General features: G+C 49.8%; 2 protein-coding genes across 2 annotated transcripts in view; one reads left to right on the forward strand and one right to left on the reverse strand.

Moving 5' to 3' along the window:
• The window catches only part of SCARB1 (scavenger receptor class B member 1), a 500,386-nt gene that overhangs the window by 145,362 nt on the left and 328,100 nt on the right, over nucleotides 1–26,924 (reverse strand). The window lies entirely within an intron of this gene.
• BRI3BP (BRI3 binding protein) lies at nucleotides 5,501–18,723 on the forward strand (the record flags this gene model as incomplete). Its single annotated transcript, XM_049620636.1, has 2 exons — nucleotides 5,501–5,675; nucleotides 17,006–18,723. Coding segments are annotated over 2 exons (597 nt in total), but the record flags the coding sequence as incomplete, so codon positions are not given.

A 26,924-nucleotide genomic window follows, 5' to 3' on the forward strand; every position in this document is an offset into this window, starting at 1 on the left:
TCTTTCTTTCTTTCTTTCTTTCTTTCTTTCTTTCTTTCTTTCTTTCTTTCCTTCTTTCTGACTTTATTTTTAAGTAATCTCTACACCCAACATGGGACTCAAACTCACAACCCCAAGACCAAGAGTCACATGCTCCGCCGACCCAGCCAGCCAGTCGCCCGCAGACCAGTCATTTCTTGAAATGTCCCATGGTGTGGTCGGATTGTTTCCTCGCGGTTAGGATGAGGGCACACGTCCGGATCTGGCAAGAATTCCCCCGAAGGGGTCTTGTGTCCCTGCCTTGTGCCCTGGAGGTGCCTTTCCCTTTTGTGACCCATTTGTGATCCGGGCGTCGGTTCCAGTATTTCCTGTTCGTGCAATCTTTGCATTTCTGGGTGTTCTTCACATGCTTGGGCAAACTCGAAACGGCAGAAACCCCACTCCTCCTCTGACTCGCTCGTCAGGACACATTTGCTGATTTTCCCTGGAGCCGATTTGCACAAGCCAGGGGGTGACGGGCGGAGGGAAGGTTGGGGCGGAGGCAGGTGCCCTCAGGAGGTGGACGTCCAGGCTTCTCTGCTACAAGAGAAGGGATAACGAAATCCAGGCTTCAGTAATTTTGTCCCTCCCACCGTGACGGCCGCCGGCCTCGAGTTAATTCACCTGAATCTCCCTTGTTTTCATATTTCATACTGAACATTGTCCAACAGGTTCAAAGGCAGAGAGAATCCTGTCATGAACCCTGGACCCACCAGCCACTGCTTCCGCTAATCAACCTTCTGCCATTCTTTTTAAAGCTTATTTATTTATTTTGGGGGGGGGGGCAGACAGAGAATCCCAAGCAGGTTCCTCGCTGTCAGCGCAGAGCCCGACGCGGGGCTCCATTTCCCGAACCGTGAGATCAGGACCTCAGCCGAGATCGAGAGTCACACGCTCTATACCCACTGAGCCACCCGGGCTCACCTCTTCCTCTGCTCTTTATGTCCACAGCGGCTTCTGTGGCGAAGTTGGGCCTTGCCCTGGAGGCAAGGCCACGTTCACGTTTGGCTGGGTGTGTTTCTCGACCCCCGCGGGCCGGTGGTGGGAGAACCGTTCCAGGCTCCTGGCCGTGTTGTGACCCCCTGTTAGTGGCTGGGCCGCCCTCCCAGTGCCACATACTGGGCAGCTCGAACAGTAGGAATTTACTAGAAAACTGAGACCCTGGTGTCTCTCCATGGTGTGCGGGCAGCTGTCTTCTCCCTGCGTCCTCGCGGGGTCCTTCCTCTGTATGTGTCTGTGTCCCCGTCTCCTCCCCAACGGGTCCCGTTGGCTTAGGGCTCAGCCTGGTGACCCCGTTTTACATTTCTTACCTCTCCAAAGACCCTGTCGTCAATTCCAGTCACATTCGGAGGGCCTGGCGATTAGGGCTTCGACATAGGAAATCTGCAGGCACAAGGTTCATCCCCCTGAGGGCTCCCGGATGCCCTTCACATGGTGAAGTGGGCCAGGGTGTCACAGGGCCGTATCCAAAGCAACAGCACCAGCCCCCAGGGCCCAGGGCGAGTCTGTCCTGCTCCTGGCTAGAAGGCCAGCAGTGGGCCCTTCTCTGCTCTCAACCTCTCCTGCCCAGACCAGTTTCCGGGACGGGTCTGTTCTTTCTCCTGAGCAATGCCAGTCATGTCTGGGCCTGAGGGTTTCCCAAGGATAGCAGGTCTCCGAGCACCTACCTGGAGACCAGCGTGGGTAGGCGCTGAGACAGAAGCGTCCTTAGCCTTCTGCCGCCCGGGCTCCCGGTCTGTGCCAGCACCACGCGGAGGCCTTTACAGGTCGGAACGTCCAATCCTGTCTTTGCCCCGTTTGACAGCTGACAAAGCTGAGGCACAGAGAGGTTCAGCAACGTTGAGCGGCCATGTCTCTTCCTTCCAAAATAGCTGTTGCCTCGCACCCCTCCTGGGGGGCTCAGTGCCATCCGAAGGACCCGATGCCCTTTTCTCACAAAAGCCTTGGCGTTCCTTCCTTCTTCCTCCTTCTGAACAAATGGTAAAGCCTGCTACCTGGTTTTACCGACAAACACGCACAGTTCAAACATACTTTCTGTGAGAGGACACACAGAACAGGGGTGCCCGTCAAGTGGAACGCTATCGGCCACCATAAAAAGGAATGAACTACTGAGTCCTGGTACAACAAGGGAAATGTTATTTTGAGAGAAAGAAGCCAGACGCAAGCGGTCACCTGCCGTATGATTCCGTTTGTACGGAAAGTCCAGGAAAGGCAAATCCGTGGAGACAGACAGATTAGCGGTTGCCTAGGTTGGGGAGGAGGGATGGGGGTTGGCTGCTGATGAGTACGGGTTTCTTTCTTTCTTTCTTTCTCTTTTTTTTAAGACTATTTATTTATTTTGGGAGAGAGCCATTGAGCAGGGGAGGGGCAGAGAGAGGGAGAGAGAGAATCCCAAGCAGGCTCCGCGCTGTCAGCACAGAGCCCAATGTGGGGCTCGATCCCACAAATCGTGAGATCGTGACCTGAGCCGAATTCAAGAGTCAGACGCTTAAATGACCGAGCCAGCCAGGCACCCCCTTTTTAAAAAATTTTTATTTTATTTTACTTTTTCTTTTAAGCAGACTCCACTCACAACGTGGGGCTCGAACTCATGACCAAGATCAAGAGTTGCATGCTCTACCGACTGAGCCAGCCAGACACCCTGTTGTCTTTTTGTTGTTTTTTGTTAGTTTTTTTGTTTTTAAAAATTTTTTAATTTGCATCAAAGTTAGCATATAGTGCAACAATGATTTCAAGAATAGATTCCTTAATGCCTCTTACTCATTTAGCCCATTCCACGCCCCCCCCCCACAACCCCTCCAGCAACCCTCTGTTTGTTCTCATATGAGTGAAGTCATATGATTTTTGTCTTTCTCTGACTAATTTCACTTAGCATAATACCCCCCAGTTCCATCCACGTAGTTGCAAATGGCAAGATTTCATTCTCTTTGATTGCCGAGTAATACTCCATTGTATATATATCACATTTTTATCCATTCATCCATCGGTGGACATTTGGGCTCTTTGCATACTTTGGCTATCGTCGATAGTGCTGCTATAAACACGGGGGTGCGTGTGTCCCTTCAAAACAGCACATCTGTTTCCCTTGGATAGATACCTAGTAGTGCGATTGCTGGGTCGTAGAGTGGTTCTATTTTTAATTTTTTGAGGACACTCCTCGCTGTTTTCTAGAGTGGCTGCACCAGTTTGCATTCCCATCCCTGTTTTTGTTTTTGTTTTTGTTTTTAATGCCAGCTCTTCCATTGTATATTTTTTTACCCTCCCATTTCAAAATAGCTTCATCGAGGTATAATTCACGTGTTCTACAATCCACCCCCTTAAAGTGTACCGTTCGGTCCTCGTTAGTCCGACCACAGAGCTGTGCAATCACTACCACAGTCGATGTTAGGACATTTCCTCACTGCTAAAAGAAATTTTAGCTATCACAGCCCCTGGCAACCAGCAGTCGACTTTCTGCCTCTGTGGGTTTGCCTCCTCTGGACTTTTCATACAGATGGAATTGTACGATATGTGGTCTTTTGCGTCCGGCTTCTTTCCCTTAGCATCGTGTTTCAAGGTTCACTGACGTGGAAGCTCATGGTAACTCATTCCGTTTTATGGCCAAACAACATCCCACTGTATGGATGGACCAGGCTTTGTTTCTCCATCCGTCAGCTGATGGCCACGTGGGCTTTACGTGTACAAATCCCTTTAGTGTGATGACCTAAGGAGAAAAGGATGATTCCTTGCAGGACGTGCTCTGGGGTCAGGGCTCAGTGCGAGTATGGGATGTCGGTGGGAATTTTGACCATTTACCATGTGCTCGAGGCATTTCATATGAGTATCCTGCTTAATGCTAAAATAACCAGTTGGGGTAGATACTAATACATGGATTTAGTTAGTGGGAGCTCTGATACGTATTATATATGTGTATACACACACACACACAACCGTGGCTACGTAGCTAGCAGTAAGAAGCAGAGCTGGGATTTGAACCCAGTCCCTTAAACTCAGCCACACGCGCTCTCAGCCAAGCCACAGAACTAGCACGGAGGTTACTGGAGTCCTGTCTCTCCCGGTGGCTGATTCAACCCTGCTCTCTTTCCCCTTGCGCCCTGGAGCGGTGATCCAGCCCTAAGGTCTGATTCAAAATGCTGTAGCCAGGGCTCCTGGGTGGCTCAGTCGGTTAAGTGTCTGACTCTTGATTTCGGCACAGGTCACGATCCCATGGTTCGTGGGTTCGAGCCCCACGTCGGGCTCTGCGCTGACAGCGCAGAGCCTGCTTGAGATTCTCTCTCTCCCTCTCTGACCCTCCCCCACTTGTGCCCTCTGTCTCTAAATAAATAAATAACTTAAAAACAATAGCCATTTCACTCCAAGGCATTGATCGCCCGCATGTGAGCCAAAGTGCACAAGTACAGGGCTCCCCTGTGTCACTCCCCTTTGCTGCAATAGCGTGGGTGGGAATAGCCTAGGTGTCCATGGGTGGGGGATCGCTCAAACATCTCTAAGGAGAACAAGGCAGCTCTGTACGGTCTGAGGCAGAGTGTCACGTGAGAAAACCGTGCATAGTCACTGGCGCATCAAAGGGAAGCCACAGAATAACGACAGAGCCTCCAGAAGGAGATTTGCATTATGGGGAGTGAGATGGGAGGGTTAGTTTTCACTGACTTCCCGTTTGCAACTTTGAGTTTTATACCATGTGTACAGAATAGCACTTATTAAAAATAATAACCGGATGGATGAGACTACACCTCGTTGAGCTGTTCCTCCAGCCTGGTGTTTCTCTGGAATCCCCTGTAGAGATCAGGGAGCCCTCCGAGGACCCGGGTCCTTAAAGCCAGGTGGACGTGGGTCTCTAGGGTTTCCCTCATGCCCAGGAGATGTGATACAGCTCACATGTGAGAGCCACCGCCCTCCCACCCTTCCTGTCCCAGGAGGCAGCACCCAACGTCCAGGCGGAATGGGAGGGGGCGGAAACTCCCACCATTTAAAAATGAGAAACCAGGGGCGCCTGGGTGGCTCAGTCGGTTAAGCGTCTGCCTTCGGCTCAGGTCATGATCTCGCGGTTTGTGAGTTCGAGCCCCACACCAGGCTCTGTGCTGACGGCTCAGAGCCTGGAGCCCACTTCCGATTCTGTGTCTCCCTCTCTCTGCCCCTCCCCCATTCGTGCTCACACACACACTCTCTCTCTCTCTCTCTCTCTTTCAAAAATAAACATTAAAAAAAATAAATAAAAGATAAAGGTGAGAAATCAGGCAGAGAAAAGAAGGAGACCTTGAGCTTGATGTGGGCAAGAGGGCTTCAGGAGAAGTCAGAGGTGGAGTGGATCAGCTTTGTGGGGACCTCCTGTCTCCCCCTTGGCCCGTGGAGGAGGAGGCCTGACCGGATTTCGCCCAGCTCCTGGCCTACCAAGCTCATGTCTGTGCCCAGGCTACTCGGCCACTCCTGCTGTGTCCTTCATCACTGGCCGCCTCTGTTTTCCCACTAACGCGTAAACCAATGGGCCTGGCTGGACCAGGAGAAGGGCGCGTTGTCCCAGTCAGTGGTAGTGACCACTCTCTTGTTTTTGCAGTTCCTGACCAGGCTGACCGAGAGGTTCGTGCTGGGGGTGGACATGTTCATCGAAACGCTGTGGAAAGTTTGGATGGAGCTCTTGGATGTTCTTGGACTTGATGGTACGTGGTGCTGGGGGGAAGGCATTCATTGAAGGTGCTGTTTTATTCGAGTGGTTATCAAAGTGTGGACGCAGTACCCATGATGGGTGGCACACAGGACCCCTTGGGGGGGGGTGGTAGTGAGGACACAAATGAACACTTAAAAAAATTTTTTTAAGGTTTGCTAATTTCTTTACAGACAGACAGAGACAGTGTGGGCGGGGGAGGGCCAGAGAGAGAGGGAGAGAATCCCAAGCCAGCTCTGCACTGTCAGCACAGAGCCCGATGTGGGGCTTGAACTCACAAACCGTGAGAATGTCACCTGAGCCAAAATCAAGAGTCGGATGCTTCCCTGACTGAGCCCCCCAGGTGCCCCACAAATGAACATTTTTTATTGTGATAGTTGCATAAAGAAATGGCCCGTCAAAACTGAGATTCACAGATGCTGTTTAGGGTAAGGTACGTGTGGGTAGGGCTGATTCGTCGGCCCCCAGGCAAACTGCAAAGACCAGAGGTGGGGCCTCCGGGGTGTTGGGACCCATCACAAACTCCTACCTACAGTTATTTAGGCACAAAGGGATTTCATACAGAGCTTGAGGCGGTCCCAGAGCCGTGCCTAGAACGCTGCCGAACTGGCCTGCCGTGGGAGTTGCTGCTCTGTGCGGAATCAGGAGGCTACTGCTGGAACGGTTGAATTCAAGGACTCGGCGCTGGTCCAGGCTGCCACCTCTCCCGCCAGGAAGTCTGCAGCCGCCTGTGTTGAGGCCCCAAGACCACCCCCAGGTTCGGTGAATCACCAGGAGGACTCAGGACTCAGTGTTATCGTCATGCTCACGGCTGTGATTTATTCCAGTGCAAGGACACAAAGCACCCTCAGCAAAAGGGGACAGGCCGGTGGGACCCCACAGGAAACCCTAATTCCACCAGCAGCAATTTGTGGTGACGCGTGTAAAGTCGTCATCCACCAGGGAAGCCCGTTAGAGATGCTGCGCCCAGGGTGTTTCTTAGGGGCTGGTCATGTGGGCACCTTCTGCCCGGCACCTGCCAAAATTCCCGACACCCCGCGGGAAAGCAGGTGGTCAGCATAAACCACAGAATGTGTGCAAATAGTCCAGGCACAGGGAGCCCCCGTTATCAGGGAATGGAGGGAAGCCCCCTCCACTACCCGTGTTCTTTCCACCCCCCAAGCAGATAACTCAACTCTCTGTGAGTTGACCAGGCGTCCCACGAATTGAACTGAATTCTGAGCCCGGCTACCTGGAGGTATAATGTCAGAGCGAGCCCACGGGGTCAGGGCTCATCCCGCAGGACTGCCCCTCCTCCTCTTCAGATGCCAGTTGCAAGCCCCCCCGTGCTTCTGACCAAGCAAGTGGCTCTAGATCGAAGGTTGCCCCTCCTTGGGTTTGATTAATTTGCCAGAGCGGCTCACGGAACTCCAGAACACCACTTACTAGCTTAGCAGTTTATTGCAGGAGGATGTAACTCAGGAACAGCCCGATGGAGGAGATGTTCGGGTGCGTTCTGTAGGAAGACGCACGGAGCTTTGGTGTTCCCTGAGCTCCCCATCCCAGAAGCTCCTGTCGGGTTTTTGTGGTGGCTCTGTCACACGGGCACGATTGATGAAGCCATTGGCCATCAGTGACTGACTCAGCCTCCAGCCGCTCTCCCCTCCCTGGAGGTCAGGGGATGGGTCTGAAATTCCAACCTTCTCCTCACGATGGGTTCTCCTGGTCCCCCATCCTCAGGGCCTGTCCAGAGGTCACTGTGTCAACACATACTCAGGTGTGGCCGAAAGGACCCTGTTAAGAATTAATCCAAAGGTTCTAGGAGGAGCTCTGTGCCAGGAATGGGGACAAAGACCAAATATATATATATATATATATATATATATATATATATATATATATGCACACATACACACACATACATATACTTCTTATAAATCACTGTATCACACTCCAGAAACCCAAGTTCCCAGATGTCAGCCAAGGGCCATATTAATCCTTTCTGGCACCTCTTTCTAGAGAGCAGACTCGGGCCTGCCGTGTTAACCCGTTCCTGCACACTTCCTAATTCCGTGTCCTCTCTTGGCCCCTTGTGGTTCCTTCTCAACAAACCAGCCAGGGTGATTTTAGTTTTTATTAGTTCTTTTGTTGTACAGAGTGATTAAAAAAAAAAAAAAAAGGATCAGTCAGGTTAAGTCGTTCACCTTAAAACTGCCCAGTGACTTCTGTTGCTCTTGGAATTGACACAGGGCTCCCACGGGGACCGTCGGCTCCAAGGATCTGCCCAGCCTCCCCACCCAGCCCCGGCCTCCGTCCTGTCCTCGGACACATGTTTGTTTCCTTTAGGTGTTCCCCACTGGGAGCAGGCCCTCAGCCCTTTGTCTGCTCAGGTCTTTCCCATCCTTGGGTCTCTGGTACATGACACCTCCTCCAGGGAGCCCATCCTGACTACCCCATGTACAGGGACCCTGTTCTCACGCCTACAATCCCTTGTCAGCTGTAATGTTCCGCAGCTTGCACACGTGTGTGTATATGTTTATTGCCCACATTTCTTCCGGAATCAGCTCCTGTGAGCAGGGTTTTGCCCATCTCCCCCAGGCTGCACCCTCCACCTCACTCTGCCTCTGGTGGACAGGGTCCCGTCATTAATAAAAGTTGGAGGACTCTTGGCCCCTCTGCTTCGCTGCTGGTGGGAGTTCACTTGCGTCCCCCCAAAAGTACCCCAAAAGCTCCAGTATCTATGAATGTGACCTTATTTGGGAATGGAGTCTTTGCAGATGTGATCAAGTTAAGATGGGGTCTATCCTGGATTAGAGTGGCTCCTAAATCCCACCAGACAGTGTCTGGTGTCCTTGTAAGAAGAGGGAAATTGGGACACAGAGACAAACACACAGAGAGGAGATGGCCCTATGGACACGGAGGCAGAGACTGGAGGGACATGGCCACAAGCCAAGGGTGCCTGGAGCCCCCAGGAGCCGCGAGAGGCAGGAGGGACTCCCTCTGAGCGCTCAGGGAGCACGGCCCTGCCCACACCTTGATTTCAGAATTCTGGCCCCCAGCGGGCAAGACGACACAGTCCCAATGCTCTAGCAATGCCATTTGCAGCCTCCTGGGAGTCGGGCTGAGCCAACACACAGCCCAGATACGGCAACTGTGTGCAATCCCGCTCGGAATCCGTATTCGCCCAGATTGTTAAACTCTCGGTATTCCCATCCCTGGCCAGCAAGGAGCCCCGGAGAAGCAAACCTGATTGCAAAAAGTTGCATGCAGCTTGGACCGGAAAGCTGCGGTGGAGACAGCCTCCTGATTACCTGGGAGGGGACCAGAGCAGAGTCATCCCGCAGAGGCCCCACATGCTTGCGTTCGTGGGGAGGGCAGCTGACACGTTCCGGAGGTGAAAGAACCCCTCCCACGTCATGTTCTCCCCTTGTGTTTGGCGCATAAACTTCAAAGCAACCAGAGGCCTTTGGGATTTTCAGCTTCTGCTTAGAAGTCTGAGCACGCAGGAGGCTTTACGGGAAATAGCGTTCCGAAGTTGGATGTTCTGGTGCAAAAGGTCTCCATGAGCACCATCCTCTAATTCCTGTCTCCAGAACCTCTCGGGGTACCGGTTAAAGTGGAGCCTCCTTAGCCAGAGCCGTCCGGTAGAAAGAGAGCGCCAGATGATGTCACATGCTCTAGTTACCATGTTAAAAAAAGTAAAAAACCGGCGACACTAACTTAATAAGGTATTTCGGTTAACCCGAGAGATTCAAACTCCTGTCATCTCAACGTGTGGGAAGCGTGTGGCATTATTAATGAGGCGTCTTTACATTTTGGGGGGGGGGTGTGAGGCCTTCGTGATCCAGCCGTGTTTGACACAGCACATCCCAGTTCAGACCTGCCACGTTTCAAGCGCTCAGTGGCCACACGTGGCCGATGGCTCCCATAACGGACACCGTGGCGTTGGCCTGCTCTAGACCCGGCGGCTCAAGTCACTCTTCCGGGAAGGAGTTGGAAGGATGGACTTAAAGCCTCGTCCCTGCATCAGGTGGTTTACTCTGTCTGAAGCCTTGGGAGCCGCTTCTGACACACGCACGCTCGTGAGACGCGTCAGGGTAGCGCAGTCCGAAAACCAGACTCCCTGCCTCGAGATCCCAGCTCCGCCCTGTCCTCGCTGCGGGACCCGGGGCAAGTCACGCTGTGTGCCTGAGGGCCCCCCCCCCCACCCCGCCCTCCATGTGGAAAACGCTACGTATCATCAGCACGTCGTGAGGACCAGATGACAATTTGTGCGGAGCCATCAGAGCAGCGCGTGGGCCCGCGGTAAACACCTTGTGACCCCTTCACGGCTTACGGAGGGGATCCGCTGCGAAAAGTCATTGTCAGGCCGCTGTGGGACCCACCCAGGCTCGATTCCCCACGCCGAGGGCCGTCTGTGTCCGGCTGCACACACAGCCGGCTTTCCCCTGGCTCTGAATCGGGGTGGACCCCTAATCCGGTAGGACCGGTGACCTCGCAGGGAGCTCGGACCCAGCGGCCCCGGGGAGAAGGCCACCTGAAGACCAAGGTAGAGCCAGGGGGATGCTCCCACGAGTCAAGAAGACCACGGATCGCCCCCACACCCACCCCCCCCCCCCCCCCGAGGCTGGGGAGGGGCCTGGGACGGGCTGTCCCCCGGCGGCCTCAGAAGGCGCCACCCTGCTGACGCCTTGACCTCAGACTGTGTGCGAATACGTACGTTCCCGTCGCCTAAGCCGCTCGGCCTGCGCTGCTTTGTTGTGGCAGCTCCGGGAAGCGGATTCAGGCAGGAGTGATGAGTTGCTCATGTTCTAGGTGCGATTTTTAGGGCGTCTGGCGAGGCACACTGCTTTTTACCCCCCTCGCTGGATTGCAGCGCGGGTTTCAGCGAGGTCGTGCCTGTGTCAACATTCTCGGCCCTAGTCCTAGATCCACCCCCACCGAGGGTCCTTGTCCTCGCTGGTCACCTAACTCAGCCCCTTGTTACCCTGATAATAACACGTGGTATGTAGCTTCAGATATACATAGGCTAGTCCGGTGGTTCTCAAAGTATGCTCTGAGGAACCCTGGAGGGGGTTCCTGAGGCCCCTCAGGGGAACCGTGAGGTCCCCCCTTCTCCAGCAACCTGTGTGAGGCCAGGCATTCAAGGGATCCTTCGATATATCAATTCCACGTTGATAATATGTTGCATATGTTGGGCTAAATATCTTTTTTTTTTTTTTAAGTTTATTCATTTATTTTGAGAGAGAGAGAGAGAGAGAGAGAGATCACACCAAGTGTGCATGTAAGTGGGGGAGGGGCAGAGAGAGAGGAGAGGCAGAATCCCAAGCAGGCTCCTCGCTGACAGCAGAAAACCCCATGCCGGGGCTCAAAGTCACCAACTGTGAGATCGTGACCTGAGTCGAAATCAAGAGTCAGACACTTAACCAACTGAGCCACCCAGGCGCCCCTGTTGGGCTAAATATCTTAATGTTAATTTTGCCTATTTCTTTTTTGCCCTTTTTAATGTGGCTACTAGAAATATTTGTTTGTTTTGTTATTCATTCATTTATTTATTTAAAGTAGGTATTTTAAGCGTGCCTGGGTGGCTCAGTCAGTTAAGCGTCTGACTTCGGCTCAGGTCATGATCTCACTGTTCGTGAGTTCGAGCCCCGCATCAAGCTCTGTGCTGATGGTGTGACGTCGGCTTGGGATTCTGTCTCTCCTTCTCTCTGACCGTCCCCGACCTGTGCTCGCTGTCTCTCTCAAAATAAATAAATGAACTTTAAAAATAAAATAAAACAGGGGCGCCTGGGTGGCGCAGTCGGTTAAGCGTCCGACTTCAGCCAGGTCACGATCTCGCGGTCCGTGAGTTCGAGCCCCGCGTCAGGCTCTGGGCTGATGGCTCGGAGCCTGGAGCCTGTTTCCGACTCTGTGTCTCCCTCTCTCTCTGCCCCTCCCCCGTTCATGTTCTGTCTCTCTCTGTCCCAAAAATAAATAAAAAACGTTGGAAAAAAAAAAATTAAAAAAAATAAAAATAAAAATAAAATAAAACAAAGATTTTATTCTTAAGTAATCTCTACACAAGTGAGTCTACACCCTCTACAGGGCTCAAACTCACAGCCCCAAGATCAAGAGTTGCATACTGTATGGACTGAGCCAGCCAGGCGCCCCGAGAAATGTTTAAAATCTATCCGTGGCCCACGTTTGTGGCTGACATTCTGTTTCTGTGAATTCAAAACCAGATCTGAGGATCAAGCTCTCTCCTAACAGCCCAGATATTAAAAAAAAAAAAAAAAAAACCAACACAAGAGTTGTAAAAATGCAGAACATCTCACTGTTTCCATCATCGGGATTTTTTGGTTCTGTTTTGGAGATCAGTTATTCTTCTCGAAAAATATATTATTTGTGTTAGCCTGTAATGGGTCCCTTGTTATTTTTTTTCCAAATTTTTATTTAAATTCTAGTTAGTTAACATATAGTCTGTAATACTGGTTTCGGGAGTAGAATTTAGTGATTCATCACGTATTATACCCAGTGCTCATTATAACAAGTACCCTCCTGGGACGCCTGGGTGGCTCAGTCGGTTGAGCCACCGACTTCGGCTCAGGTCAGGATCTCGCGGTCTGTGAGTTCAAGCCCTGTGTCGGGCTCTGTGCTGACAGCTTGGAGCCTGGAGCTGCTTCGGATTCTGTGTCTCCCTCTCTTCTGCCCCTCCCCCACTCACGCTCTGTCTCTCTCTCTCTCTCTGTCAAAAATAAATAAACATTGAAAAAAAATTAAAAACAAAAACAAAAACCAAGTACCCTCCTTAGTACCAATCACCCATTTAGCCCACCCCCCACCCACTTCCCTGGGTTCATTGCTATTTCTAAACGAATTAATAATAACAATGTTTAAAAATTAATTTATATTGGGGCGCCTGGGGGGCTCAGTTGGTTAAGGGTACAACTCGTGAATTTGACTCAGGTCATGATCCCAGGGTCTGGGATCAAGCCCTAAGTCGGACCCCATGCTGAGTATGGAGCTTGCCTAAGATTCTCTCTCTCTCTCTATGCCCCTCCCCCTCCCCCTGCACACAATGCTCTCTCTCTCTAAAATAAAAAAATAAATAAAAATAAATAAATTAATTAATTTATATCTTTCGCTTAATTTTTCCGTGAACCCAAAACCCCTCTGAAAAATTAAGACTACTTAAAAAAAGAAAATGTTTGGGGCGCCTGGGTGGCTCAGTTGGTCAGGCGACTGACTTCGGCTCAGGTCATGATCTCGCAGTTCACGAGTTCGAGCCCCGTGTCGGGCTCTGGGCTGACAGCTCAGAGCCTGGAGCCTGCTTCAGATTCTGTGTGTCTCCCTCTCTCTCTCTGCCCCTCCCCTGCTCACACTCTGTGTCTCTCTGTCTCTCAATAATAAATAAACATGAAAAATAATTTATAAAAAAAAATTTGTTTGGGGCGCCTGGGTGGCGCAGTCGGTTAAGCGTCCGACTTCAGCCAGGTCACGATCTCGCGGTCCGTGAGTTCGAGCCCCGCGTCAGGCTCTGGGCTGATGGCTCGGAGCCTGGAGCCTGTTTCCGATTCTGTGTTTCCCTCTCTTTCTGCCCCTCCCCCGTTCATGCTCTGTCTCTCTCTGTCCCAAAAAAAATAAATAAAAAACGTTGAAAAAAAAAATTAAAAAAAAAAAAAAATTTGTTTAAGAGAAATTAGCCTGGAAGTATGAGGTATATTTAAGTACAAAATCATAATGAAATTTGTTGTTGTTGTTTTAATTTTTTTTTTTAGCATTTATTTATTATTGAGAGACAGAGCATGAGGGGAGAGGGCCAGAGAGAGAGGGAGCCACAGAATCCGAAGCAGGCTCCAGGCTTGAGCTGTCAGCACAGAGCCCGATGTGGGGCCCGAACTCATAAACTGTGAGATCATGACCTGAGCCAAAGTCGGACGCTTAACCGACTGAGCCACCCAGGTGCCCCATTGTTGTTGTTTTTTTAACATTTTTAACATTTGAGAGACAGAATATGAGTGGGGGAGGGGCAGAGGGAGAGGGAGAAACAGAATCCTAAGCAGGCTCCAGGCTCCCAGCTGTCAGCACAGAGCCCGACGTGGGGCTCGAACTCACGAACTGCAAGATCACGGACTGAGCTGAAGTCGGACGCTTAACTGACTGAGCCACCCAGGCGCCCCATAGTGTTGACTTTGAGAAGAATGTTTATTCTTAAAACACGAGAGCCATCAGAATTGGAAAAGAAGACGTAAAATTATCTGTTTGCAGGTGGCATGATTTATCCATAGAAAATCCTAGAGACTCCACGAAAACACTGTTAGATCTGATCAATGAATTCAGTAAAGTTGCAGGGTGCAACATTAACATACAAAAATCAGCAGTATTGTTATACCCTAACGATGAATGTATCTGAAAAAGAAATAAAATGATCCCATTTACCATAGCATCAAAAACAATAAAATACTTAGGAATAACCTTAATCAAGGAGGTGAAAGATAAATCGTAAGACATCGACGAAAGGCATCGGAGACAGCGTGAATAAATGGAAAATTATCCCATGTTCATGGATTGGAAGAATTAATGTCAAAATGTCTGTTATTTACCCAAAGCCATCTGCAGATTCAGTGCAATCCCTATCAAGGTTCCAATGGCTTTTTTTTTTTACAGATGTGGGGAAAAAAAATCCTAAAATTTACAGGAAACTGCAGAAGCCAAAGGAACAGCCAAAGGAATCCTGAGAAAAGAACATCACACCTCCTGATTTCAAGTTGTATTATAAGCCTTACGAACCAAAATAGTAACCAAAACAGTAACCAAAACAGTATAGTGCCAGCATAAAAACTGACACGCAGACCAATGGAAGAGAATTGAGAGCCCAGAAATAAACCCCAGGGATACGTGGTCAACTAAAATTTGACAAGGGAGCCAAGAATGCTCAATGGAGAAAAGACGGTCACTTTAGTAGATGGTGCTGGGAAAACTGGATATGCACGCGTAAAAGAATGAAATGAGGCCCCCTACCTTATACCACTCACAAAAATTAACTCAAAATGTATGAAAGACTTATTAAATGTAAGGCCAGAAACCATAAAACTCCATAAAGCTCTTTGACATCAGTCTTGGCAATGATTTGCTGGATTTGACACCAAAAGCAAAAATAAACAAGTAGTACTACTCAAACCCAGAAACTTCTGCACAGCAGAAGAAACCATCACAAAATGAAAAGTACCAGGGCGCCTGGGTGGCTCAGTCGGTTGAGCTTCCGACTTCGGCTCAGGTCACGATCTCGCAGTTCATGAGTTCGAGCCCCGCGTCGCGCTCTGTGCTGACAGCTCGGAGCCTGGAGACTGCTTCGGATTCTGTGTCTCCCTCTCTCTCTGCGCCCCCCACCCCCGCTTGTACTCTGTCTCTTTCTGTCTCGAAAATAAATAAAAACATTTTTAAAAATTTTTTTAAAAAAAGAAAGTACCTATGGAATGGGAAAAACTATTTGTAAACCACGTATCTATTAAGGGGTTAATAACCAAAATCTATAAAGAGCTCCTACAACTCAATAGCGAGAAACCCACAGTCTGATTAACCTGGAGGTTAACTCTTGATTTCGGCTCAGGTTATGATCTCACGGTTGTTGGGACCGAGCTCCGTGTCGGGCTGTGTGCTGACAGAGTGGAGGCTGCTTGGGATCCTCTCTCTCTCCTCTTTCTGGCCCTCCCCCAACTCGTGTGCATGCTCTCTCAAAATAAATAAGTAAACATTTTTTAAAAACCCAAAAGAACAGATGGCCAACAATTACATAAAAAGGTGTTCAACATCACTCATCGGGAAAATGCAAATCGAAACCACACATTATCTCGCACCTGCTGGAATGACCATTATCAAAAAGACAAGAGTTTACAACTGCTGGCAAGGACGCGGACCGAAAGGAACCCTTCCTTGTGCACTGGTGGTGGGATTGTAAATTGAGGCAGTGAAGAAGTGACACACACACACACACACACACACACACACGCACACTGTGGAATGTTATTCGGCCATAAAAGAGAAGGAAATCCTGCCTGCCATTTGTGACAACTTGGATGGACCTCGAGGGCATTACGGCATGTGAAACAAGTCAGAGAAAGACAAATACCTGATAATCTCACTTATATGAAGAATCTTAAAAAAAAAAACAAAAACCAGCAGGGGCACCTGGGGGGCTCAGTCATTTGAGCGTCCGACTTCGGCTCAGGTCACGATCTCGCGGTCCGTGAGTTCGAGCCCCGCGTCAGGCTCTGTGCTGACAGCTCGGAGCCCGGAGCCTGCTTCGGATTCTGGGTCTCCCTCTCCCTCTGCCCCTCCCCCACTCATGCTCTGCCTGTCTCTCTCTGTCAAAAATAAAAATAAAGTTAAAAAAAAAAAACAGCAACAACAACAACTCATGGAAAAAGAGATCAGATTTGTAGTCAGAGGTGGGTGATAGTGGGTGCGGGAACTGGAATAAGCGGGTCAAGGTACAAATTTCTAGTGATAAGATAAGTAAGCACCGGGGGTGTAATTTAGAAAGTGAGGACTGCAGTTAACTCTGCTCTATGGTATATATGAAAGTTATTAAGAGAGTAGTAGATCCTAAGAGTTCTCAGGACAAGAAAAAAAGCATTTTTTTTCTCTTTTTTTTTTTTTTTTTTGTATCCATATGAGGTGATGGATGTTCATTAAATTTATTGTGCTAATAATTTCACAATCTATGTAATGAGTCATGCTCTTGAACTTATACAGTGCTTTTTGGCAGTTATATCTCAATAAAGCTGTGTCAGTGTTCACAGGTAGGTGGTTAGGCAGGGAGGTGGCTTTGCAGCACGAGGGCCTCAGGACCGAGGCACCGTCCGTCTTATGGCTTAGGTGACTTCCCTTACCTCATGGCCCAATATAGCCGCTCCCACTCCCGCCATCGCATCTCCATCGCAGCAGGCAGAAGAAGAGAGAAAGGGCACATTCCTGCTACTTTTAGGAAAGACCCCACAAAGCCACCGCAAAGTATCTCCTTGACCAGAGCTTAGTCTCGGAGCTTCAAGGGAGGCTGGAAACGCCTTCCTCCTAGGCAGCCACGCACCCAGCCTACACCTGGGCGTTTGCTACCATGGGAGACAGGAAGGAAGGAGATAGAGGACGGGCTTGTAAGCTCTGCCCTGCCGCGAAAGGTGTTTTCAACTCAGGATGCGGCGGGTGGCCTCGGAGGGTGCCCTGCCTTCCCCCAGGGCTTCGCGTGAAGGATAAAGAGGCCGCGGACTTTACACGCGTAGGAGACCCGGCGCACCCCGCGCCCCACTTGCAGAGCAGCCCCCGGCTCGTGCTGACCCGCCACTGTCCCTCTTTTCTGTTCCGCAGTGTCGAACCTGTCCCAGTATTTCAGCCCGGCCTCGGTGGCCAACGGCCCGGCCCGCGCCCTCCTGCTGGTGGGCGTCGTCCTCCTGGCCTACTGGTTCCTGTCTCTGACGCTGGGCTTCACCTTCAGCCTCCTGCACGTGGTGTTCGGCCGCTTCTTCTGGATCGCCCGGGTCATCCTGTTTTCCATGTCCTGCGTCTACGTCCTGCACAAGTACGAGGGGGAGCCGGAGAACGCAGTCCTGCCCCTGTGCTTCGTGGTGGCCATCTACTTCATGACCGGGCCCATGGGCTTCTACTGGCGCAGCAGCCCCAGTGGCCCCAGCGTGGAGGAGAAGCTGGAGCACCTAGAGAACCAGGTCAGACTGCTCAACATCCGCCTCAACAAAGTGCTGGAGAGTCTCGACCGCACCAACGGCAAGTGACAATCAGCCGGCCGGCCGGGGCCCCCCGTACCAGCGCCCTGCCTCAGGAAGCAAAAAAGAAGAAGGAAGAAAAGAACAGCAAACCCCAAGCAGACCTAATAAACATTCCCGAGCAGGAACCGGGGGCGCTTTGCGAGGGTATTTCCGGCCACGTGTCAACCCCTAGGACACGCTCCCAGAGGACTGACAGGATCGTGTATGCGGAACTACCCGCCGAGGGTCGTTAGTGGGGGAAGAGATATTTTTTAAAACAAAGGATATAACCATATTAGCTGTATGGTAAGAGTTTATCTGTGCATAGTGCATAAAGTTAATTTTTTCAAGCACTTAAATACATCTTTTGTAAGGTTTTTTAATAAAGGCAGATCGAGTCAAGTTTAATAAAACTTTACACTGAGGGGAAGAATATGCTAATCGGACATTTTAGACGAAGAGTTCCAGCGTCACTGTTTGTTGTCACGGCATAGGGATTGGTGGGTGAGGTCTGTGTGCGTTCTTCTCATGTTCCAAAACCGTGAACTTCGTTTTATGTCATTTTTGGTTGACGGTGACTTAGCTGATAGATGTCGTTGTTTCTGGATGTGGGTGGTTGGGGTCCAGAACGAAACTAAACATCTTCTGGGTCCTCGTGACCCCAGCCAGGCCCCCGTCAATTATATTTCTAAATGGAGAAAGAGATCGTTATTCATAGCAACCCTGAGATCGTTTGTTTTTGTTTTTGTTTTTGTTTTCCCTTTCTGAACTTTGATGTATTTTAACCTCCGCGTTTTGTAAGGGAAGATCCAAGGACCAAGCAAAGAAATGTCTTTGGAGTTCGATGCCGAGAGCTACCTGGGTGAGTGCCAAAACTCCCCCTGTCCGGAGTCTATCTGATGCCCCGGTATCACCATTTGCCAGCTAGACCTGTAGAGAAAAGGTACGCTCTCAAGGGTTTTTATTTGTGTCACTGTAGTGTGGGTTGACTCAGGACCTCGGAATTAAAACAAACTCTAGCAGCTAATAACATTTTCAAGTCTCTTGCTGCTTATCAGGCATTCTCAGGAGCAGTAAGCAGCAATAAACACGCCTTGGAGAAGATCCGAATTCTTTTTCCTGAAATTTTTACGACACACGTGTTATGTGCTTTCTGTGTGAAGTCTGTGGTGCCCTCATTTTCGGCGGTGCCTAGGGGCAGAGAGGGACATACCGGGCACACAGCGATGGGGGTCCTCGACAGGGGCGCCTTGCGAGGCTGGATCAGGGGTCGATGCACGCGGCCCAGTGTAGCCCCCCCCCCCCCCCCAGGCCTGTTGGTAAGCATCAGGCAACACATGAACAAGGAAAGGGAGGTCTGGCCGCCACAATCCTTCCCTGCCCACCTACGTGCCCCGGCGGCCCCCCGACAGAGCCTCTGTACGCAGATTTGCAGAGACCCCCCCACCCCCAGTTGGATCAGGTAGAACCAAGACTCCACGGTCCACCCATCGTTCCGGAGAAACACTCAGCTGTCTGCTAACTCCTGTGCGGTTTCCGTGAAGTTTTACTGCTGGATGCAAGTATCCGGAAAACCGGAGCGGATGTTTCTGAGAATGTTTACGAAACCTCTCTGTGTGAGGTGCACGTAACGGGACCCAACCTTTGCAGCATTCGGTTTGCTTCCTGAAACGCATACGTGTTTTCCGAGGTCTGCCCCGGGGCAAACCTTTCTCCAGGGGCATTTGGAGCCCGAAGCCGTTGCAGTCAGAATCTTGGAGGCAAATCTCTTTTAGCACAAGGGGTATAAGAAATAGCCCCCGGGAGGCGATCCCGGCCTGCCTTCCTCTTGTGCGTTTGGCTCTCGTGCATCGGGCGTGTTGAGATCCCAAAACATTGCTTTGCTCGTGCTGGCCAGGGCAGAACTGGCGTTCTCTGCACACAGCTTGTTTAAGTCCTAAACTGTCACTGGAATATCCCCTCTGTTCCCCCGGCCGCCTTCCCCCGCGAACCCTGAAAGGCACCGTGCTGTGTTGGGGTCAACAGGAAAACCGTTTTCACTTCCGGTAAACCAAGGGAGGCGCGTGCACCTGGGCACTGGCGCGCGGAGGCCGTAAGCAGCAGGTAGAAATCGCTTTGGTCACATGCGCTGTTTCCACCCCATTAGCCAAGGGTTGGGCTCTCTGAGCCCAGCCTTGCAGTTTCATGCACTGCGATGAAAGATGGCTTTATTTGTAATGAAAGCACCTACAGTGAAAAAGGAGCATCACTTCAGGGCAGAACATTCTTTGGAAGTCTGGTAGAAACCGTGGACGTTCGGTCTGAACAACGCCTGCTTTTTAACGCATCCGTTTGACTTTTGTTTTGGGGCCTCGTCTTAACCCCGAATAGTTGGGGATTTCGTTTCCTCTCTCTCCGCTCCACGGAAGCTTGTTAGGGTATTTGGCCTTTCCCACTACTCCCCGTGTCTTTCTTTTTTCTCTCTTTTGTACATGGGAAAAAAAAATGTATTTTTGTACCACATCTCATACCTGGAAGAGAAACCTTTTTTTAATGTCTTCCGGGTTGTAGGACCTATTAGCGCGACACTTCATATTCAGTGTGATCTAGAAAACCCTGATAGAAACGACCGTGGATGGGTTCGAATTAAGACTCTGTTTTCTAGAGATCTTAAACTCGACTAGTTTTTATTTTCCAGTGCCTCAGTAACAACCAACGCCGAGGACAGAAAAGGAGAAGGACCGGCCATCTCAAAATTGCTGGACTTGAGTGGATCTTCTGGGGTCTGTGTCCAGAGGGACCTGTTCCCTGACGTGCTGGCGAAGACGCTTCCGTGGTACGTCAGCCCTCCACAAAGGCATTCCCCGTACCGGTCAAGATCAGCATCCCCTGGCTTCCAGGGGTGGGGGGTGTCTTGGCCTCATGTTTCCGTGATAACCCACATCACTTCTGGGGGCAAAACGCAGCAACAGAATTTCTTGAAAGCTGCTCTTGTGAATTGTGCTGGGGTCTTCATTTACGAAGGTGACCTGGGTGACAGCACGGGGGCCAATCCCATTGAGAGAAGGTTCTCGGCACGGTTCCCTAAAGCACCTGGCCGCAGCATGCCTTGCAGGGCCTCGCGAAGCCTCACACGGGGTCGGGACGCGGAGTGGGTGTGTGTCTGGACTCCGTCACCGCGGTGGGAGGAAGCAACGGGTTTGAACATGCCCTACCGGGTGCCAGGCACGGACGTGCAGGTTGGGGGGCAGTGGTCGGGAGGGTTGTGATGTGACTTTGCACGCCCGTGAGGGCTGGCTCGGGGGGAAGGCGTAAACCACCTTGATAACCGGTCTGCCTCTGATTCAGCGGCCTCACGGAGAGCTTAGGAAAAACACGCCAAAGCCAACGCATCAAAAACACGGTTAATACGCCTTGTCGTTAGCGGAAATTCTGAACCGTTTCATTTCTGTGCTTCCTGGTACTCCCCAAGATGCTTTAGGTGAAGGACGTCTGGTAACTTCTCCCTGACGGGGTTCGAATTGCCCGACTGAACCCAAAAGCCAGCTCCGGCCATCCAGCTGGCTTGTGTTAGCAGGAATTCCTAAGGCCCTGAGGTGTCACCCCCTCGTCCCCAAATCAAAATAGTAATGATAATAGATCTCCATTCCGCAAAGTTTTGTTTACGGTCCTTTGAGTCTTGGACTTTTTGCCCCTCACTTGTGAGTGGTGAGCGATAGAATTATCTATTTTTTGCAGGGTCTAGCATAGTACCCTTAAAATGAGTAACGGACAGCCGTCGATATGATATACAGTCTCTGGGAGAAGCAGGCTTTGTTCAGCGTCCTGAGTTTTTTGCAGGAGACACGGCAGGACCAGTTTTTTCCCCTGTGGTGGCATAAAAAGCTGATGGTCATTTGCATCGTTTACGGGAAACCTGTGGCAGCTAACGGTGTCATCGACCCTATGTCCCCACGTCTTTTCGCAGATTTCAAGGTTTTATTGTGGTGTCAGCTTAACATTCGCATGTGTGTTCAATCTCTGGGTACCGTGCAATTCAACTGATTTCTTGTGATGGTGATGGTGATTTGTGCTCACTTAAAATCCAGCGAAGCAATCCTTTATTTCCCTCCTAACTGGAAATCATACTAGTGAGGTAACCGTGTCCATTATCGACCAGTGCGTTCGTGATTGAGTTCATCCTGTGTGTATCTGGTTATAAATTTTATGCAGCATTTGATTTCACGCTTAATCTAAACCCATCTGATTTGAATACGCTGGTGTGTGTGTGTGTCTGTGCTGTGTGCGCATTTCAGTTGCCTAAAGCCTTGGGAAACTGATTCCGTGCGTGTCAAATGGAGATCTGAATGTATGAGGCTTCTTTTATTTGCAAAATGCTAAATACATTCCTCTTATTTATTAAATCACTGGCTTTAGTGTTCTGTAGAGATATTTGTAGACCGATTTCAGAACAGAATGAAAATATTGTGAAAATTGCGGCTCAATAAACGTTTATTGTAATTTCGTTGTACGGGCTTCCTAAATATATGTCATCACTCCTAACCGAGCATTTGTGGAATTTCCCCGACTTTGTGTTGGTTGATTCTGTGATTCTGTTCCCCGGTCTGGGAAATCAAATAATCTTAACGTGTTGGAGGTAGGTAGGGCCACCAGATAAAACATGGGATGCCCAGTTAAATTTGAGTTTCAGATAAACAACAAATACTTTTTAAGTATACATATATCCCAATCACTGTATGGGATATATATATATACTAAAAAATTTTTTTAATGTTTATTTATTTTTGAGAGAGAGAGAGAGAGAGACAAGGCATGAGTTGGGGAGGGGCAGAGAGAGAGAGGAAGACACAAACTCAGAAGCGGGCTCCAGGCTCTGAGCTGTCAGCACAGAGCCCGATGCGGGGCTCGAACCCATGAGCCATGAGATCATGACCTGAGCCGAAGTCGGACGCTTAACCACCTGAGCCACCCAGGAATATACATATACAAAAAACGTATATTTCAAATTTAACCAGGAAAACTATTTTTATTTGCTAACTGGGGCAACCCCAGGAGGGTTTTGCAACACATGTAGACCCTTCCCCCCCACCCCGAACTGAGATGCTCTCCTGGGTGCTAAAAATTATTTCCTTAGCAAATATTCAGGAGCAAATGTAACATCAGAAGAGTCCGATGAAACACACTTATGACCCAAAAGTACTGCTCCTGGGTGTGTGAGTTATTTGGAGGCCACCTGGGTGACCGGCCCCTGGGAGAGGGAGCAGGTTAAAGGTAGGGAACCCACACCACGGGGGACAGAACAGCAAGTTAGCCACAACAGCCGCGTCGGGTCAGAAAATAGGAACCACGCTGAGACAGGAAAGCCTTGTCCCTTTGAGTGAATTAAATATAAGCCATTAATCATTTTGTGAGAGCACATTAAAAAACAAACAAACAAAAAAAAAACATCTCGGTGAAAAACAGCAGGTGGAAAAGGAGGGTGGAAGCAGGTCCCGGGACCAAGAAAGTGTTAAACGAAATGGGAGTGAGGCCTCGCCCGGTGAGGCTGCACCAGGCTGAGGAGTGTGACTGACAGAGCAGAGGGCACAAATACACGTCCCTGCCCCCGACCCAGCCTCCATTTACCATCTTCGCTTTCGCTGCCCTCTCTGCCAAAGCCGCCAGCTGCTTCCAGCCAGCAGGTGGTTTACCTAACACCCAGGGCAGCTACGTGGTGCATGGGCACCTCGGCACCTGTCCCCAGTCCGGACTGAGCTGTGCTGTTGGCCGCTTTTTTTTTTAATATTTTTTTAATTGTTTAATGTTTATTTATTTCGAGAGAGAGAGAGCGAGTGCACACAAGCTGGGGAAGGGCAGAGAGAGGGAGACACAGAATCCCAAGCAGGCTCCAGGCTCCGAGCTGTCAGCACAGAGCCCGACATGGGGCTCGAACCCACAAACCGCGAGATCACGACCTGAGCCAAAGTCGGACGCTCAACCAACCTGGTCACCCAGGTGCCCCCCGCTTGTTTCATTTTTAACGCCAGCTTTCCCGAAGTATAACTGACATACGGTGAACCATGCGTGTTTCAGGTGGACGGGGAACACATTGGCCGCTTCCAAAACCCTCAGTGTGCCGGACTCTTGACCTCCCTGCTCTCCTGCTTCCAGGCAACCTCTCATCTGTACTCTGTCCCTACACATTAGCCTGCGTTTTCTAGCATTTCACACAAACGGAATCAAACAGCGTGTGCTTGCTTTTCTACCGTTCCGTTGGGCTCGGCGTAATTATGCTGAAATTCACCCAGGTTGGGTGTGTCCGTAGCTCCCTCCTTTCTGTTGCCGGGTCGTGGTCCACTGCCTGAATATACCTCCCTTTGCGTATGCATTCACCTGCCGGCGGGTTGGGGCTGTTCCCAGTCTGGGGCTCTTACAAATAAAGCCACACGTAGGCACGGATCTTTGTATCCACATTGTCTTTTGTTTGTCTTACGTGAATACTTGGGAGTGCAACGGCTAGATCGTGTAACAGGCGTACGTTTAGTTTCCCGAAAAATTGTTTTCTGAGGTGGTTGTACCCACGCTTTCACCAGCTCTGTATGAGAACCCCAGTTCCTCCAGGACCCCACTGACACTTCGTATGGGTGGTATTTTCTTTTTATTTTTTTATTTTTTTATTTTTTTAACGTTTATTTATTTTTGGGAGAGAGAGAGACAGTGTGAGCAGGAGAGGGGCAGAGAGAGGGAGACACAGAATCCCAAGCAGGCTCCAAGCTGTCAGCACAGAGCCCGACGCGGGGCTTGAGCCCACAAACGGCGAGATCATGACCTGAGCTGAAATCAAGAGCCAGACACTTAACCGATGGAGCCACCCAGGCACCCTGGAAGCTGGCCATCACTAATTAAACCATAGTCAACCAGTAATAGTAAATAGTGTTTCCCTGAGTTCGGTGAGCCTAATTCTAGCAATTTATTGACTCCAAGGAGGCAGTCATGAACCTGATTTGTCACCACGTCGGACAGAAGTGAGGGCAACCCTGGGCGGGGGGGCGAACTTGGGATTGACATCTGAAGGCCGGGGATGGTTTCGTGGGACTCAGCTCTTAACCTGTGGGGTCTGCACTGGTTCTGGGTAACTGGTCTCAGAATTGCTTAGTGAGAGGGAAAACTGTTTGCTGTCAGAGCGTTGGGAGCAGAGAAACAATTTTCCTTTAGATGAGTTTTCAGGACCAAGAGCACTGCAGGTTGACGTGGGAGGTGAGGAGGGAGGGGCGGTGGCCGTAAGCCCCCATAAATGACAGCCATCAGTGTGAGCTAAGAGCCTTCTGTGGGTCAGCTCCCCTGTACCTGCCCCAGCTTGTTGGAATTACACAGCCACTCTGCTAAGAAGGGATTATGTGGGTAATAAAACGAGAACACCTAGGCTCGGAGAAGTTAAAGAACATCTCCCAAGGTCAAATGCTTACAGCTCGGGGCGCCCAGCCTTGCAGGCTATGTCCCTTGCGTCAGAAGTCCCGTCACCCGCTTTGGGATCTCCCTGCTGGGAAGCTGTACCTCTCATGGGTATTTTTATTATTATTATTATTTTTTGAACCTGTATCAACAGAGCTATTGACGACCCTAATGAGATAATGACTACAAAGCCTGGCAATCAAAAAACTGAGATAACCACCTTTTCTATTCCAAAGGGTGACAGCCGGGAACAAGGATAAATAATATTTGTTTTACGGCTTATTGAGGTTTAAAAAAGTTAAGCCTTATGGGGCACCTGGGTGGCTCAGTTGGTTAAGTGACCGATGTCAACTCAGGTCATGATTCGCAGTTTGTGACATTGAGCCCCGTGTCGGGCTCTGTGCTGACAGCTCGGAGCCTGGAGCCTGCTTCGGATTCTGTGTGTGTGTCTCTCTCTGCCCCTCCCCTGCTTGCGCTCAGTCTGTCTGTCTCTCTCTCTCAAAAATAAATAAACTAAAAAAAAAAAAAAAGACTGCAAAATTACCTTCCTTTGTGTTCAGATCCTTTCCCCGTATTGCTTAGAACACCCTGTGTGAATTGTGTACAATTATTTGAATGTTACCCCCACATGCATATATAAAGATACATCTATATAATTTTTTTTTTTTTTTTTTTTTTTTCATGAAGGAACCCTTGGAGGCTTAGAAATGTTCTTCATTCATTTGGATAGTCCTGTGGCTCTCACGTTGTGGTCTGGGTTCCTCCAGCTACATAAAATACTATTAATAATTAGTCGTTTGCATTCTCCACTTTATTCTTTCACGACTGTGCAACGGGGTTTTCCAGAGACTATGAGATACGACATCACAACTGATGGACGGCGACACGGGCAGGAGGAACCCAGTGGTCCTTAAGTCAGATATTACAGATTAGGAGGTGCGTGGAACGCTGCCACTCTTCTCGCTAGATGTTCCCGTTTTCTGGGGCGCCTGGGTGGCTCAGTCGGTTGGGCATCTGACTTAGGCTCAGGTCGTGATCTCGCGGTTCATGGGTCTGAGTCCCGCATCAGGCCCGTTGCTGTCAGCCTCTCAGCCCAGGCCCCGTTTCCTGGTTCATGGATGACAGCCGTCTCTCCGTTTGGTGAACACCAAACCTCGCCCCTGCCCCCATCTCCCCACCACCGCGGTTTCCTCCCCTAAGGGGACCCCTGTGACCAGTTTCTTGTGACTCCTGCTAGGGGTAGTCAGTGACTGCACGAGGATATATAAATACACCATTCTTTAACACAAATCACAGCATATTGTCTGCGCTTTTCTGGAACCTGGTATTTGTGTGCATATAGCTGAGCCAGCTGCCCCATTCTGTGGCTATGAAAGGCCATTTTGTGGATAGGCCATAATTTATTTAACCGTTTCCGTATTGACCAACAGCCGCACTTCCTAAATTGACTGACTTAGCCTAAGTCCCCATGTGTTTCTATGACTTTTTTTTTTTTGATGTTTTTTATTTATTTCTGAGACAGAGAGGGACAGAGCATGAGCAGGGGAGGGGCAGAGAGAGAGGGAGACACAGAATCTGAAGCAGGCTCCGGGCTCTGAGTTGTTGGCACAGAGCCCGACGCGGGGCTTGAACTCACTAGCTGTGAGATCATGACCTGAGCTGAAGTCGGACGCCCAACCGACTGAGCCACGCAGGCGCCCCGTGTTTCTATGACTTTGATGCAAGTTGTTGTACTCGACGCAAATATGATGTTATATAACATCATTATACAACACAATGTAACATATAATATCATAGAACCTAATTACACAACATGGCACAATATAACATTATTATATAATGATACAACATAACATCATCGTATAACATGATTATGTGATAAGACAACATAGCATTATTATGTAATAACAGTACGGCATTATTGTACAAATGACCCAGTATAACTTATAACACAATGTAACATTATACAATGTAACACGGTATATACAATATGACATTAAGCAATCAGTTTTGCCTCTAGCTTTTTGCCTAGGAACTGGGCTGCGAATTTCATTCCATCTTTCCATTAGTGTTGAAAATTTAAAACCAAACTTGTGGTGACTGAATGAAAATGG

The sequence above is a fragment of the Panthera uncia genome (assembly GCF_023721935.1).
Source record: "Panthera uncia isolate 11264 chromosome D3 unlocalized genomic scaffold, Puncia_PCG_1.0 HiC_scaffold_9, whole genome shotgun sequence".
In the NCBI taxonomy this organism is placed as follows: domain Eukaryota; kingdom Metazoa; phylum Chordata; class Mammalia; order Carnivora; family Felidae; genus Panthera; species Panthera uncia.